The sequence below is a fragment of the Dermochelys coriacea genome, chromosome 15 (genome assembly GCF_009764565.3).
Source record: "Dermochelys coriacea isolate rDerCor1 chromosome 15, rDerCor1.pri.v4, whole genome shotgun sequence".
Taxonomy (NCBI): Eukaryota; Metazoa; Chordata; order Testudines; family Dermochelyidae; genus Dermochelys; species Dermochelys coriacea.
The window spans coordinates 12,374,851-12,392,102 of record NC_050082.1 but is presented as its reverse complement, the minus strand read 5'-3'; the positions used below and the strand labels follow the sequence as shown (position 1 = coordinate 12,392,102).

The window sequence follows — 17,252 nt, the reverse complement described above, 5'->3', positions numbered from 1 at the left end:
GGGGGGAAATTCCTTCCCAACCTCAAGCATGATGATCAGTTAGAATCTGATGATATGGACAAGAGCCACCAGCCAGACACCCAGGAAATAATTCTCTGTAGTAACTCAGAGTCCTCCCCCATCTATGGCCATAGGAGATATCTGCTAATAGCAGTTGCGGATGGCCTTATGCCATTAGAGGCAATCTCCTTTATAAACTTATCAAGCTCAGTCTTAAAACAAGTTAGTTCTAGGACTGCCTTCCAACTGGGTGGGGGAGGGGGGCACTGGGACTTCACTCCTCTGATGGTTAGAAACCAATCTTCACTATTGTCTGCCCATTGAATCACTGCCCTGCCCTCCCTGGCTAAGAATGGCAGTATTTGACAGCATAGGGATCAATGCTGCCTTGACAGGGAAAAGGACCAGACCTCCCAAAGGCTTTTCCACGTCAGCTTATGGTGCAAGAAAGTTTACATTTCTTATTCTGCTTTTGCCCTACAGCTTCGCCTCTTCCGTACCCTTTTTAAAGATGTGTTGGTGAATTTCATGCTCAGCAGTAAAAGCGCAGTGCTTACTACACAAAGCTATCTGCACCAGTACTGTATTAGTCCAAGTCACATGGTGCAGAAGCCAGCAATCATGTGACATTGTGATTTGGATGTGACAATGGACAAGTGTTATTTATACAGGCTCGTAGGTGGGCAAAATCCTTTACAAATGAAATGAAAAGTGACAAATCTCTGCCCAGAGGATATTATGTGGTATCTTACATCTCACTACTGCAAGGTGTATTTAATCCTTTACCCCACAAGTGCCACAACGGCACCTGACAGCAGTATATTTCAGGGGAGAGCGGTTTAAATAGATTTTCTGTTTAAACAAAGCTCAATTTACTTTGGTTTAGTTGGTGACTGTTTTCTAAAGTAGTTTGTTGCTGGGAAGGTAGCACATTTGTTAAAAAATGAAACTTGAGAGATTATTGAACCCAGGGCTACAAATCAGAGGCCTGAACATACTTCCTTTATGCCATCTACCAGAACAAATGGCAGTACTAGAAAGAAACTGACAAAATCTTACTAAAAATAGATGCATAATACAGTACTCACTATGTCACTTATGCACACTGCAACGCAGTCCTGCTCAAAAAGAAGGTTTAACACAAAACACACTAGGAGACTTTGCTTTAAAAATAAATCAAGCAAGCACTTTAATTTACATATGCGATTTCAAAAGAAGAACCTTGTACCACAAAGAGAAATTTGATTGAACAAGATGAGTGAAAGGTTCACTGGATTTGGTAAACATAAGTTGGAAATGCAGTTATCAGGAAACATGGAAAGTTCCTCATTTTGAAAAGACAGGGACCAGTGAAGACAACAAGTAAGTATTGGTTCAGAAAAGGGAATGCAGAGTTAGCCCCTGTGCTAGGCTATGGGATTTCAACTGCTAGCTCCTCTACCTTTCCTGGTACTTTGAAATATTTATAATGCAATTTTTTGCAAATCAAAGCAATCATATGTAACTGGCAACAAGATGCAACTCCCCTCTCCTGTTTCTGAGCCAAACCATTATTACCAATTTCCCCCAGTTTTCTGGTAATTTAAGCCAAAAACTTGTTTATGCTAATCATGTCATTTTTGTCCTACTGATTTTTTGGGATTCAGCTTTGTGTCCAGAACTCGTGATTTGTGGCTACTATTGCCTTTGTCACACTGAAAACCCCCTCCCCAACAACATGATATAAAACCTGCAGAAAGCAGCTCAAATGGCCAATTCCCACATGAAGTGGAAAAAGTAAAAAGCTGCAATATGGATAGATTGCCAAATCTAGAGCTGATTTTGTGTGTAGTTTCCCATAGCTACTTTAGGCTGTTCATTTCAGCTTCACAGCTATTGGAGGTTGTTCCCCAAACCACAAGCAGTGTCTCTCATCCCGCACATTCAGTAAACTGTATAGAAAAGACAGTTTATCAAAAGAGCATTTACACAGATTACAGCGGCTTCTCCAACCACAAACCCATCCCTCTGGCTCAACTTTAATACAAAAAACACACTTAAAAGTTTTGAAGTGATCCTTTGCCGAAACCCTTTAATCACGAACCACTGTACTTTTATCCTTAAAAAGTTTGTTTTACAGTGTACACTGAAGGGAAAAATTAGTGTTGATGAGGTTTCCACCTTTCAGTGAAGAAAGTCATTACTACTGCATAAAGAAGATACCCAAGGAGAATAATGAATGTGCAGGCCAGTGGTCCAATGCAGAACCAAGATGCAACGAAGTATATCATGAACAAAGAAAGAAGAGTCCTGTAGCTAGCCAGAAATCTCAGACTGATCCTTGGTCCCCGAGAACATCCTGATCTTTGCTTCAGTGCTGGGCTGTGCCTGCCCTTCTCTGCAAGGAATGGGTTGGTAAGACGATAGCGACACAAGCTGCCAATAAAGTCTTCCCTGGAGCAGAGAATCTCCATTTGATCAGCAAACTAAGGTATGAAAAACAAAGTCAGTAACAGAACAAGAAAAATGTAAACAAAAATTAAAATGTGGATTTTAAGTTCACACTGAAAAATTGTTGCTTTTACGTTTTGGTTTGCATTAAGGGGACCAGAAAGCGGATATAGCAATTATAACTCAAAATTCATATGTCTTTCAAAAGTTAGAATTGTTCCGACACAAATTTACATCTGTACTGTAGTAATTCTGCTCATTTACTATTAGTGGTACAAAGCGCTAAACCAACAGAAGGAAATCTGGAACAATAGTGGTACACACTTCTGAGTACATATGAATGGCATGACATGTTATGTCAGGATATAGTGGAGAAAGGACTAACCATCAGGTTGCAAGACAGAGCGTAAAGGAGTGAGAGGCAAGGAGGAAGGAATAAAAGGGCTTGGTTGGATTAACCCTTTTCCAGCTTATTTTGACAACTAGGGAAACAGAGTGTTCTTTCATTATGCTAATATGATCCTGTGAAGGATATTCCTTCTACCTCATCTACCATGAACAATATATTTCAGTGTACTGTTTCTGATTTGGGGAGACTGTTGTGACATTTACAACTCTTGAGCAATAGGGAAAAAACATGATTCTAGGCTGGAAGAAGAGCCCTATGGAATATTTGCAAACTCATGCCAAAGTCAGATTAATGGTGAGAGTACAAAGCAAGTGTGTAAGTTGTACATTGACACAGGTCAGAGGGAGAATAGGAATATGCAACTGGAAAAAAGAAAGAAGACTTCTCATTGCACTTACCCTTTGATTAATTGCTGAGGATAACTGGAACAACAGTCGCACTAGAGTGGCATTTTCATAACTTCTAATGGGCTGAAGATCAGTATCTCCTTGGTACTCTATCTCAAACCGCCGTAAGCCATTTATGATCTAGGAAAGGAAAGGAAATCACATTCTTTATAGCTCAAATTTGAATTGTATTTGAACTGGTATCTCTCCTCCCATCCCTGACAAGCTAACTATTTCTTTAGCTGTAGAGGCATACACTCTGCTTTCTAGAAGTATTGGGCTGGAAGCTTTTCTCTCTTACCTGATACCTGCCAAGAGGCGTAAGAATTAATCCATCCTCACTCTCAATGCAGTCTGGAAATTGCTTCTTTCCATTCTCATCCTGAGCTGCTCCATAATTCATCATCATTTGGGTCAGCTGGGCTTCATTCAACTAGTCAAAAAGCATAATTTCGTCATAATTATTCAGTTTTACCACCTTTTTCTGTTCCACCTATTTCCCCATTCACCAGCTCCTGTGCAGCCCCTGAGAACCACATAGCCAATGACTGACAACAGAACAGGTACTGAAAACAATCCATTTACCAGTCTACAACAGAACTTTTAAAAAAAAAAAAAACAAAAAAAAGGCAACTAAATTCTTAATTGTTTTCAGAAGGTGGCAAGCCCTGGCAGACAGAAGTATTATTCACTCAGTACATCCTAGTCTTCCCATAGCTGTTGCTTAGCTCTGTCTTCTCCCAGCCATGTGCAAGCAAACTTGTGTAAAATCTCTTTGCTTCCTTTCATCTTAATGAAAGGAGCAGCCATCTTCTAGTATCTTCTATTAGCTTTATCACTTTTGAATTTCTACAACATTTTACATTAGAAAATCTCAAAGTGCTTTAAAAACATTAAGCCATAAAATGCCCCTTGGTAAGTAGGAAAAATATGGGTTTATTCTAAGTGGCTACTTATTGTTGGTACCTAGTTTAACATGGCTTGGGATCAGTGTTATCTTTAATTTTTTATGTCCATGTGCAGAATGAATTTTGTTATGTGCACCAATATGAAGGTGATGTGTCTCATATTGGTGCACATAACAAAATTCATGTGGTGGGGGTGGGGCTGAAGGGTTCCGAGTGTGGCAGGGGGCTTGGGGCTGAGGTGCGGGGGGGTGGGAGGGCTTTGGGTGGGGCCGGGGATGAGGGGTTTGGGGTGTGGGAGGGGTCTCAGGGCTAGGGCAGAGGGTTGGGGTGTAGGGGGATGAGGGCTCTGGCAAGGGGTGCAGGCTCTGGGATGGGGCCGGGGATGAGGGGTTTGGCGTGCAGGCTGCCCCCAGCCCTCTCTCACCGCAGCAGCTTGGGGCCAGGGGAGAGGTGCCTCTCCCCAGCCACGGCAGCTCTGGTGCAGCTGAGCTGAGCTGGGCTGGGCCGGGCCGGGCCGATGGAAGAGCTCCTTTCCCCGGCAGCTCTGGTGGGCCTTGGCCAGGCAGGTCTGCACTGAGGGAGAGAGACCTCTCCCCACCGCAGCCCTGAGCCCCTGCGCGGGGCTTAATACACAGCTGCGTAGCCATGCGGCTTAGAGGGACCTTAGCCTGGGATTGATATTTTCAAGTGAACAGCACCGGCAACTTTAGCAATAGTCAAGAGGTTTACAGACACTCAGCACACCTGGAAAAAAAAAAAAAAAATCCTAAAATGTCTCAAGATGGGCACCAAAAATTGAGGTACTCAAACTGAGTGTCCACTTTTGAAAATTTTGGCCTACATGACTTGCCAATGATCACACTGCAAGTACGTGAGAAAGCTGGAAGTAGACTGCAGGAATCCTGACTCCCATTCATGCTACTTTCCAGTGACAGCACTTGGAAGGAAGTTACCTACCCGAAAGATCTGGCATAGGTATTCCTGTGCCTTCTCCAAATATTCATCTGTTTTCTTGATGCTGTCTTGCCCAATTTCATCTAGGTCATTGCCTGTATAGGAACCATTCATGTCAGAAGGGCTGAACCTAAACCAGGATAGGAAGGACTGACTAGCCATGGTCTCTGCAGAGTGGTCTGATATGGATTTTGCTGTTTGCTTGGCCTGGCCTATTAACTGGGCCAATCTTAATACCTGAAAAATAGAAGACAGGAGGATGACTAAATAAAGAATAGAATAAAGGACACAAGTCAGTAGTAAGCACCAGCATGTGAAGACAAGTCTGCCTGGTGACGTGTCAGTCAGAACAGAATCAGCGCATTCACTCCCTTAGCTGACATGGACTTGTGCTGGTAGTAGTTATGTGCTCCAACTCCAATAGAGTAAAGGAAGTCACTGCAGCTGGGGCATTCAGAGGAATGCGAGTGCCCCTCAATTTCCTTTGAGATGCATCTTCCTTCAGTTCACTAGCCTGCTGCTTAGGGAGAGACCCTCTCCCTTTGCTACACCGTTTTTAACTGGCTTGCTGCTGGGTATTGATTATTAACACTATGAATCAGAAATACACATACAGTCATTGTTGAGAGATGAAACAAGTATATGCCCATAGCAGACTGCTCCAAAGCTGCAAGCCCAGTCCATCCCACCCTTCAAGACTGGAAAGCAGTCTGTGCATTTCTATTTTCATACTTGTTATGGACCCTCCAAACAGATTCTATAACCATCACCAACTCCTGATTCACCCCCTACTTTTAAAGAGCTAAAATTTCTCCCCCCCGTATGTGATGGAGCAGATATTCAGTATGGAGACATACCCCTCACAACAGCAATAAAGGGGCTTACACAGCAAGTAAGCAAGGTCATTGCTTACCAAATTCCTGACTTCTGGACCAAACATCTGCTTGTACTGGGAGTCCTGTCCTTCCAAGCAGTAAACATGACTCTTCACCTTAAATGAGGCATCCGTGATTGCTGGAGGCCATGATGACAAGAAGCTCCCACCAAGAGTGGGGGTCATGAAAATTCGGTGTTGACGGTGAGGGATAACAAGTTCTGGCTCCAGGAATAACTGCTCCCCTAGAATTTGGTATAAGATGATGTGGGGTGGAGAAGACTAGATTACACCTTCCTTCTGATTTGGGGATCTAGCAATAAAATTTTTTAATCACTCATAACAAGGCTGTGAGGTTATTTGGGGGGAGGAGAGAAAGGGCAGGGCCCTAGTTATTAGTTCAAGTTTCTCACTGAATCTTCACTCATACAGCAGAAAGAGCTTTCACAATTACAATGGTGCATCTAAATCTATATAGATATAGTACTTCTAGGCCATGATTGCTTGTTGGAAAGGATATTATGGTCCCCATACCTGCCCAGCTGAGCATGTTCCAGCACCTGAAATTTTTGTTACTTGCCTAAACCCTCTTGTGCGCCTCCATCCCCACCCCCACTGCACCCCAGTACATTCAACAGGCAGCTTTCAGGACACTTTGAATTGATATCTAGAACTTGGAGTGCAAGTTCTTGCTGACTAGCCATCTTGCTGAAGTCTGAGTAAATATAAATTTCTGTAGGGCATTACAAAGTTTTAATTCTGAGTTAACTAATAACCGAACGCCATAAACAATAAGGAGGTTGTAAAACACAAGGAGTTTCTGTTTACTAAAAATACCCAGCATCGTGTTCTTTTTATGTTAGTTAGAACAAATAGGAATCAGTGAGACTGATAAATGGAAATTAGAAAAAAAAAAAGAAAAGAAAAGAAAAACATATATATGAAACCAATACTGTAAATAGAAGCAAAGACATCAGGTCTCTGAACTTCAATGTCACATGAGGCAGACCCGAATCCTCCAATTCATATTTCTGCATGCTTCTGAGGCAAAAAAGTTGCTATGGGACAGACCAGGGCAGAACACTGCAAGGAGGCAACATGGCATTCAGTTACCTTTCTGGATCATTTCAGCTAGGTTGGGCTGAGCAAAGACCTTGGCTACTCGGAACACCATCAGGGCATTTTTAACGCTGACCAAATCGGTGCGGAGAGCTCGGTTCAGAAAGCCTACAAATAGCTTGGTATACATCAGTAAGTTCTCTTGAATGAAGGGAGCCCTGTCAAAGTAACAATGGATTTGTGAATGCAGCTATTAAAATAAGGAGTAAGTATATTCAGTCTTCTCCCAAATAAATAATCCCATAGAATATATTTTAGACCATCAACTGGAATGATCTCATCCTTTCCATTTCACACACAGACAAAAAAATGTTCCTCTTTACTCAAGCGTTTTTAGGTACCAGTAACAATCTATGACTTTGTGCTGGCAGATATCTAGTTGCATAGATGTGCAATGGGAGGACTTCAGAGGCAAGCTGAAGCCTGAAGTGTGGTTTCTATCAAAAGCACTGACTTCACTGCCTCCTGCACAAGTATCCAGGGACCAGAGAAACTGATGCTGCCTCTTCATGAAACCCACCCTCACGGCTGAATGGATTGTGCCACTACAGGTCTTAGGGAAGGAGGAGGTGCCTCAGAACAGTTGGTGAAGTAAACACACAGTCAGCTTGTGGAACTCGTTGACAGGGGATGTTGTAAAGGCCAAAACTATAACGGGTAAAAAAAGAAGAACTAGATAAATTCATGGAGGATAATCTATAAACCAAGATGGTCAGGGATGCAAAACCATGCTCTGGATGTCCCTAGCCACTGATTGCCAGAAGCTGGGAGTGGACGACAGGATCACTCAACGACTGCCTGTTCTGTTCATTCCCTCTGGGGTACCTGTCATTGGCCACTGTCAGAAGACAGGATACTGGGCTAGATGGACCATGATCTGACCCAGCATGTCTGTTCTTATGACCCAGGATTTTGGACATAGCACAATGCAATGAGCAGTGTAGTTTGTAATATTGGAGCCACGTGGGGGGACTTGTCAATATAGCTTTAAGCCAAAGAAATACTTTTACCCATGTCAGGGTGACAGATATGCCATCTTTGTTCTTCCTCAGCAGGAAGGCCAGTCTGGCACCTGCTGTACGAAGCAAGCTACTTAGAGTAACATGTCAGGAGGAACCGAATGGGGTAAACTAGGAAAGTAGATCTCAACCTTTTCCATTCTGTGACCCCACCTCACAATAAAGAAAAGGGTGCTTGGTCACAATTCCACAGTTCAGTATCCATGACCTAGATGCTTACAAGGAACAACATTTAAAACTCTGCCTTCAAGATTTTCATATGCAAAATTCTAACGGTTAATAGATGCCATCTGCTGAAGTCAGGATTGGAGTGACCTGCAGATTCTGCTCAGGAATAACCCTACGTTTACCATTTCTCTGATACACTGCGAGGCTGAGGCTCTGAACTCTGAAGTGGTTTCTCAGGAGCATATCTCCAGGGCTGCACGTAGCTTAACCACATCTCCAGGACCTGAAGCAAAACCACAACAACATAAAAATCAATTCAATTGAAGGAGGAAGATTTTGCTTGTTCGTTTTGCTAAGTCCCTTGGACAACGACACCCACTTTCTTAATGCCAACAAAAGGCTTAAGGAATGAAAATATCTTGCAAAAGTCTCAGCCCTGAAGAAAAAGATCATGTGCCTTTGCATCAGAGCTGAAGAGAACTAAATGCTTAGTAAAAATCCATTAACAAAACATTTTAGGAAATGCCTGGTTTTACTGAACAAGCAGCTCACCCTCTACAATAACAGTCAGATGAAGGAGTGCTTAAGTGGCTGCCATGGAATTGAAGATGCATCCACCAATCAAGCTGACGTACTAGTATTGGAGTATGCAGTGTTGGGCCCAGGATATTAGAGACAAGGTGGGTGAGATACTATCTTTTACTGACCAACCTCTGTTGGTGAGAGAGACAAGCTTTAAAGCTTACACAGTGCTCTTCTTCAGGTCCAGGAAACGTACTTAGGCCAGGTCTACATTACAGAGTTAGGTCAGCATAAGGCAATTTATGTTGACCTAACTGTAAGTATCTGCAAATTTACAGCATTGCTCCTGCCGATGTAAGTCCTCCACTATACCGACCAGTGGCAGAGTCTGGTGCTGCTTTGAGTTGGTGTGTCCTGGTCTGTGGGGTGCTTGCTTCTAATGATGAGCTTCAAGAGGTTGGGAGGGTTGTTTGAAGACCAGGAGAGGGGGTTCAGGAAAGATTTATTTCAGGATTAGGTCCTCATCAAGCGTGGGTTGTAGTTTGATGATATCCCGTATGGGTTCCAGGGTGGGATGGTAGGAAACAACTATGGGTATGCGGTTGGAGGGGGGTTTATTTCTGTATTGAAACAGGTTCTCTCGAGGTATTTGGGTGGTCTGTTCTATGATGGGATCTACTTCTCTGGTGAAGTGTGGTTATTTAGTATGGCAGTTTTGAGCGTGTTAAGGTGTATATCCTGGACTTTCTCCTCAGAGCATATTCTGTGAGTGCCTGACTGCAGATAATAGATTTCTTGGTGTGTTTGAGATGGTTGCTGCATCTATAAAGGTAGGCATGGTGATCCGTGGGAAGTTGTGGTGAAAAATCTATAAGGGAGTGAATGTCTGAAGGATGAAAATATTATCGATGTATCTCAGATACACTGGTTTCATGGTGCATTTGTCCAGAAATTCTTCAAGGTGGCTCATGAAGAGGATGGCATATTGGGGAGCATCCTAGTACCCCTGGCTGTTCTGGGTTTGAACGAAGTGTAAAATTATTATGGGCGAGGATGAAATGGATGAGTTCAGCTATGTGTTTAGTTTGGATATCTGCAGGTTGTCCATTGTTTTGTAAATATTTGAAGCAGGCAGCAATGCCGTCATTGTGAGGAATGTTGGTGTATAGTGAAGTGACATCCCTGCTGGCAAGGATGGTGTTCTGAGGGAGGTTGTTAATATTGCAGAGTTTGTGGAAGAGGTCAGTTTCGTCTTGGAGGAATCTGGCCCTTTGCTTGGTGAGTGGTTTGAGGATAGTTTCTATAAGTCCCAATATTCCTTCCATGAGAGTGCTGTGGCTAGATATGATGGGTCTGCCTGGGCTCCCTTGTTCGTGTATCTTGGGAAGCACACAGAAGGTCCCTGGGGTGGTTTTTTGGGTGATGAGTTTGTAGAGTTTCTTTTGGGAGTTGTTGGGGAAGGATTTGATGGTATCCTTAAATTCCTGGGTAAACTGTGGTGCGGGGTCTTCTTTGAGTTCTTTATAACAGGTGGTGTCGGAGCGTTGTTGGTTGGCCACGTTAATGTAGTCATCATGGTTGAGGACTGTGCTATTATTCTGACATTTAATATCATTCACTGAAGCACCATATAGTTTAGTGAGACACATGGAGGATGGGCTGAATAGTGTTTTGTGTTAATGCTTTTACAGTCCTTCTTCTCCAATAGTCATTGGGCACTCTCACAAGAAACTACTAGGCAACGGGGTGGAAATCTTGGCCCCACTGAAGTCCGTGACAACCTTGACTTCAGTTGAGTTAAGATTTCACCCTAGAGGCTTCCCAGTGTATTCTGTCCTATCTGCCAAACATGACAACATAACTGACCCAGCCATGTCACTTCCCCCAAGGAGGAGGAATGTATATTTAAAACATCTTGATATAAGAAATTAAAGTCATATTTCTTCTCCCAGTCTGGTTAGTTACAACAAGATTATAGTGTATTATTAGATAGGACAAATTTATCCATAAACATGCAGATTCTCTGTGGTAAGAATAGCTTGTTCTCAACCAGTGGTCATATCCATAAAGGGAAAGAGAAACGAACCACCACCACATAGTTTCACCAGTATCTAAGAATTCCCCTTCCCATACCTTGACTATACTTAATTTCTAACTCTAGTCTTAATAAATGTTTATTTCCCTCCCCCTGAGGAAAAAAATCATGAACAGGGAACAGTTCTACAAAAACAGTAGTTTTATCACTGCAGCTGGCCCAGTGTTTTATTAACTAACTCTGATTTTTTATGGACTCAGCAGAAATAAAGGCTGGTACATACAGCTCTGAAAGACGCATCCAGAGGCCAGTGGCCAAAACAATGCTGCAGGAAGATATAGAGCTTCTGCTGGACAAACCGAGGAATCACAGCTCTGCAATGAGATTCAGACACAAAGACACATGTATAAACAAATAATAGATGATAAAGTAATATCTCAAACATTTAATACAGACATAAGTTTTGATAGCTTCTTTCTCAGCTGAAGGAGGAGCCAATGATTTGAATATATCTGAAAAGTTCTAATAGTGCTGCACACAACCTGCTATTCCAGGGCCAAATGCAACCCAAGTGCCTCTAAGAAAGCTGCCCAGTGTTCTCAGCTGAAATTTCTTTCTGGTGCAGTTTCAGTAACACAACTTTTCCTCTACTGATCTGCACATGTCCTTTGCAGAGATATGTAGAGAAATTATTTCTGCATCAGTCTGACTGCTCTTCTAAACTTGCTTCAACTTCCCTCTATTCTCAGAATAAATACTAGCACCTCTAAAGCAGTCTGATCCCCTCCCCCTTTTCTAAAAAAGCCAAAGCATTTTCCATTGTGGATACATTGTGGATTGGGAGCAACTACTTCCTTCTTCCTTATTCTGATCTGGACTCCAGCCCGAAGTGCATGAGGAGTATAAAAGTGGGCTCTCTCATCCTCCTAATAATGCAATTTCAAGCTCTCAACAAAAGCAAAACTGCCAAGGTATGTATTAATTAGTGCTTTGTATGCTTGAAAGGCAGTTTGACAGTATACCTACCTCTTGAATTCCTCCAGTGGGCTGGCTGTATGGGAATGGGCTGAGGGCGAGAGTGGCTCTGGTTTCAGGCTGTTGGCAAAAGCATGTAGATGCTTCACGAGCAGTCTTATCACTAACACATGCTCTTCTGTGGGTTTAAATGACTCCTGGATTTAAAGCAATAGGCAGAAAGATAAGTTTTGCTTGTTAACACGCTATGAGGGAGCTCAGCACAAAGATATTTTCACATCAGACATTTAAACAGAACAGGAGTGTCCCTACCTGTTTAGTTTTGTGCCACCCAATTTGAACAAATTATCTCCCCAAGAGAACAAGTTGCATCACAGCTCTGCCTTCAACAGATCACTAACAAATTTTCCACTCCATGCATCTGATGGAGTGGGTTCTAGCCCACGAAAGCTTATGCCCAAATAAATGTGTTAGTCTCTAACAAGGACTCCTTGTTGTTTTATCTAATACCTGTAAGGCTTCTTTTAGTCACTGTGATTACAGGAGAAAGGGGTTTACAGTCTATCTTTTTGTTTCAAGGTATAGTAACCCTCTAGAGAGTAATAACAGAACTTAGTTTTACTGTATCTTACCTCCTCTAAGGAAAAAATAAGAATATCCATTATTTTATTAATTATTAATTATTAAGTGTCTGCTGTTGGTGACACAACAGAACCATTATTATGCTCTCAGCTCACTCTCTACTAAGCCTTCCTTCTTATGCGGGTGTTCTTCTGCCTCCTAAAAAAGAAAAATTCTAAAAAAGTTATGGCAAGAGTAATATTTGCTTCTGTTGCTCATGTCCTGAATGATCCTGTTGCACTTAACAACAGTGTAAGTTGGTTTTGGGTTTTTTTTGGAAGGGGTGGTCATTCAGTCTTTTTACTGGAAGTGTGGGAGATGGGAAGATCGTTTTCATGCAAAGAACATGGAGGGGTGAGAGTGGGCCAGTTTGGTATTGATACCAGAAGAGTGAGCATATGGAGGAATGGGGAGATGCTATAGGGAGAGAAAAAGGGAGTCAGGTCTCAGTGCACCCCTTCCCCACTTCTGCAGAGCCCAGGAGCACACACCAGCTCTACTGGTGTTCTAACCTGCCTTAGAAACAGTAAACTAATCTCAATCCACCACTGAGGGCTGTTTGTGGGAGATCAAGGATAGCCAAACACAAGTACCACAGCAATAAAAACAAGTGTGATGGAGGGTTATACTGAGCTGCATGTGTTATCAGCAGCTGTGAAAGGAGATTCTTGGATGCTATAATGAAGCTGTGTTCAGGTGAAACTTTGGGGCTGTATAGTTTGACTATTTGGGACAGGTTGTTTTGGTTTTTTAGGAAACTACTTATTTTTTAATTGTGTTTAACTGTGTGTGAGCAATTCAGAACAATTCTCGGTGCTGCGATGACACTTTAAAGCCCTTCCTACTTGTAAGGGCTGTGGGGAAGCAGCTAACAGTTTTCATGTGCTTAAACAGTTCTGAAAATTTTCTTAATACTTTTACATAGCTAGGTTCCCTCTGGGAAAAGGCTCAACTCCTGACTGCTGGCAGGCGATGAAGGGCCTCTGACTGCAGCAGTGCAGTTGAATGGATTTATGCCTTCTCTAAGGCCATGTCTGCACTACCCGCCGGATCTAGTGTAGACGCGATAAATCGATCCCCGATCGCTCTGCTGTCGACTCCGGAACTCCACCAGGGCGAGAGGCGGAAGCGGAGTTGACGGCGGAGCGGTGGCCGTCGATGACGCGAAGTAAGAGATTCTAAGTCAATCTAAGATGCGTCGACTTCAGCTACGCTATTCCCCCCCCCCACCCCAGTGTAGACCAGGCCCAAGGGAGGGAAGGCCCTATTACTAGGATTAATGAAGACTCCATTTGTATTCCTGCCAGTGTCTATCACCATGGACGTGAGGCTACAAAAGGGGTCACACCAGTTGAGAGGTGGCTGCGAGTCAGTTAGTCTATATAAAGTCTGAAGGAGAAAATACCTAACAAAGACCTCTTGGGTAGGCTCTTTCTGTTGCTATGAACTTAGACCAAGATTTTCAAAAGTGGCTAGTGATTTTGAGTGCCCACCTTGAGACCCTTATAGTCTGATTTTCACAAATTGCTGAGCACCCACTTTTTGAACATTCAGGCCCCTTTAAGGAACCTCAAACTGGGCACCCAAAATCACTAGTCACTTTTGAAAATCTTGGCCATTGACTACCTCCAAGAAAGCATTATGCATATAATAATTATGCATAAACAGCATATGTTGTTTATATGAGTCTTCAACTGTTTGTGTGGTTGCATTTAACTCCATTGTTCATTTTTACACTAACAAATCCTCTGTCACTTAAAAGCTATTTGACTAGCTAATTTCCTCATAACCTGGATCACTAGCACCACCACAAGCTTTGTTCTTTAAAGCTAAAAGGCAGCTTCTATTCTCCCCACACTTTCCAAAAGCTTTTGACCTCCAGCCCTAATCTGCAGGAATGTTCGCCCGATCATTCCTCCCCTCACCCACAAAGGTGGAGAAAATACATATTTCACATAAGTTTAAGAACACTACTATGGATTGGCATGATGATTTAAGGCTATAAAACAATGAACCGGGTAGTAGATTCTTATTTTCCTTCTTAAGCTGTATGTTGAGTAATAGTAAAAGTGTTCATGCCGCCAATGCAAAAGCAGAGGACTAAGTGGTTAAGGCATGGAGAATTCATTCCAACATTAACTTGGCTTTATGGACTCTGTGCCTCACCAAGTAAGTAAAGGGCTGAAATATGGAGGATGAACCCAGGAATCTGTTCCAACAGGAATGGCTTTGCAGACATGTCCTGAATAATCTGCAAATGTGCAACCCACATATCCCTTTGTGAAGTTAGGTAATCAAGCTCAGGCTGCCAATATTAATTTAATCCTGTCAGCTGTTTCTCACTGGAAGTGTAGAACGATTGTTTACATGTTACCTACCTCTCTCATTAGGGGTACAGCCATACAATCTCTGATCTCCTCTTCCCTGCGAGATTCATTTAAAGGAGCAGTACATGACAGACAGAATTCTGTCATTAGCAAAGCAAGTTGTTGGGCCAAGGAGATATTAGCACAGTGTCAAATTTCTCTCTTTAAATCCATTAAAAGAGATGCATCTCTTAAAATGGGGATCCCAATTGGTCCTTCTAATATGTGCTATTCATCTAACATCCTTTTCCAAGGTGTTCATCAGCATCTCTCAGTATCTGCTGCACCTAGCTTTACAAAATATTGTTTCAGTGGAACTAATCTCTGAATCATCTTGCAAACCTGCTGTACAGATGCCTTTTCTGCTAGTGCCAATTAATACACTTTGCAGATTATATGATGAAACAAGGTTTTTGAAAAAGAAACAAAATGAAAAGATGGCAATACTTGGTATGCGTGGAGGGCCTGGTAGCCGGATTGGGCAGGATTACTGTGGTGTGTACTGGAGATACTGAGTCGGTAGTGGAGAACCTCCAGCTGAGAGACAACAGAAACAAAAAGGAAGGAAAAAGGGAGAGAAAAGAGCAAGAGAAAAAAAAAAACAAAAACAAGAAACAGTGAGAATGATCCAGAGAAAGGGTTGTGGGGGGAAAAAATGGAAGTCACAAATACAGTCAATGACAACATATTACAGCAGCTGCAGGCACAGTATCCTCTTCTCCTTTTGATAATCAGTTGCTTGATTGCACAGGTACCTTGACCCTCATTAAGTTGGGAAAGTAATTGACAGGACATTGTTGTTGGGTTCACAGTTAACATTAGTGGGTCGGGGGGGAAGCTCTGAGTAAGTTGTCTCTGTCTCTGCTACAGAAGCAGCAGGCTTGTATTCATGACCTGACAAGCATAGAGAGACACAGCTTCCGCCAAACACGTTGAGGAAATCTAAGGCTCATGAAACTAAGTCCAACTTCTCCACTTGAAACAAGCTAAACTGCAGGACAGAATAGCTGAATATAACGATTAACACATGGGATGCTTTGATGTGGGGCAAAACCAATAATTTTTCTGGAAACACTTACTTCCAAACTAATATTATGAAAGCTACTGTAAAGCTATCCCCTAGCTTGCAGTGCACTGGCAGACCAAGGTTTGGGATTCTTGCTGGTGTGCCAGTGAGAATCAGAGGAGCCAGTATGGGGACATATCTTGCCCCAGGGACATGGAGGGGGGAAAAGGGAAAGGGTTGATTTCATCACTGTGAGCCTCTCCAATTAACTACAGTATTGACAATCACCAGATAGGAGCCTGCATGCTCCATGCTTTGTTTTTCTAGTTAAAGGCCAAATACTATTGATGGGAATTCAAATTTGTGGAAAGTTAATAGGTCTCAAAGACTGAACGTCCTCTACTATTGGGGGGCGGGGGGGCACGGGAACGCCCAACCAAACAAAAAGACAAGCTTGTTGTAGAGATGGCATGCTGAACTAAAAACACGGCCATTAAAGTTCTAGGCAAGTGCCGAGATCTTCCCAAGTCTCAACCACACTCCTTGGACAGGAAACATTTTTTAAAACTAAACAATATAGTGGTGAAGAGGATACTGAAGCCACATTGACATGAATGGAATAAATTAAAAAAATCAAAACAAAATGTACACCTAAACAGAGACCCAAATCAACAATATCAGACATCTAAACTAACTCTCCGTCTCACACCTCCTCTAAGTTTATCTGTTCCTTTCTCCTCTATTTTCAATTCAATTTTATTCTGCTTTGCTTTGACACTGTTAAGAGAGTGGTAGCAATGCCACTGCAAGCTCCCCAACAGCAGAGCCCATCTTCTGCTATGGTAATTAACTCCCCTCCCATTTGCTGCAGCAAGATCTAGACACCTGAAGAGTGCCACACATGCAATTGTTACTGGGATCTGCAATCCCTGGCAATGTAAGTACAACAGGCTTTACACAGAACCCTATTAGATACTGGCCCCTTAAAATAAATCAAATCATGACAAAAGCAGAAGCTAAAAGGAAACAGATACTGCACACCTGGCCCCCAGTGAGCAGCTGCAAAACAGACAGAGGAAAGGAGAGTACAACATAAAGGAAGAAATATGAAATTGAATCAAGTTGAATTAATGGTGGGGAATCATTAAACCCACCATGATAACAGGGTCAACCTCAGGCTCACTCCACATTTGGGAGCAATTTCAAGCAGAGTAATCACAAAGGAAAGTAATTCTTCTTGAAGCAAACTCTCTAATGGCTCCTCCCCATACCTCAGCCCCACCCCTTTATTATTGAAGTAAAAGGTTTTCTTAGTGACATGAATCATTTTTAAGATCTGCCTGTTTCTTCCGACAATTCAGAGGGGCAATGGGAAATGACACAGCTGGGACCCAGCATAGCACTCCCAGACAACCCATGTTTTTCTGCTGGGGGAAGACGCACCAAGTTCTATGGAACGC

The 17,252-nt window shown here is 42.6% G+C and overlaps 1 protein-coding gene across 1 annotated transcript in view; it reads right to left on the bottom strand.

The window, feature by feature from the left end:
- Window positions 1-1,164: 1,164 nt before the first annotated feature.
- The window catches only part of SMPD4 (sphingomyelin phosphodiesterase 4), a 33,030-nt gene continuing 16,942 nt past the window's right edge, over window positions 1,165-17,252 (bottom strand). The window contains 10 exon segments of the mRNA XM_038373407.2: window positions 1,165-2,465; window positions 3,238-3,366; window positions 3,527-3,658; window positions 5,091-5,324; window positions 6,001-6,206; window positions 7,075-7,238; window positions 8,450-8,550; window positions 11,108-11,198; window positions 11,851-11,996; window positions 15,234-15,323. Coding sequence (XP_038229335.2) covers window positions 2,139-2,465; window positions 3,238-3,366; window positions 3,527-3,658; window positions 5,091-5,324; window positions 6,001-6,206; window positions 7,075-7,238; window positions 8,450-8,550; window positions 11,108-11,198; window positions 11,851-11,996; window positions 15,234-15,323 — 1,620 coding nt within the window. The 3' untranslated portion in view covers window positions 1,165-2,138.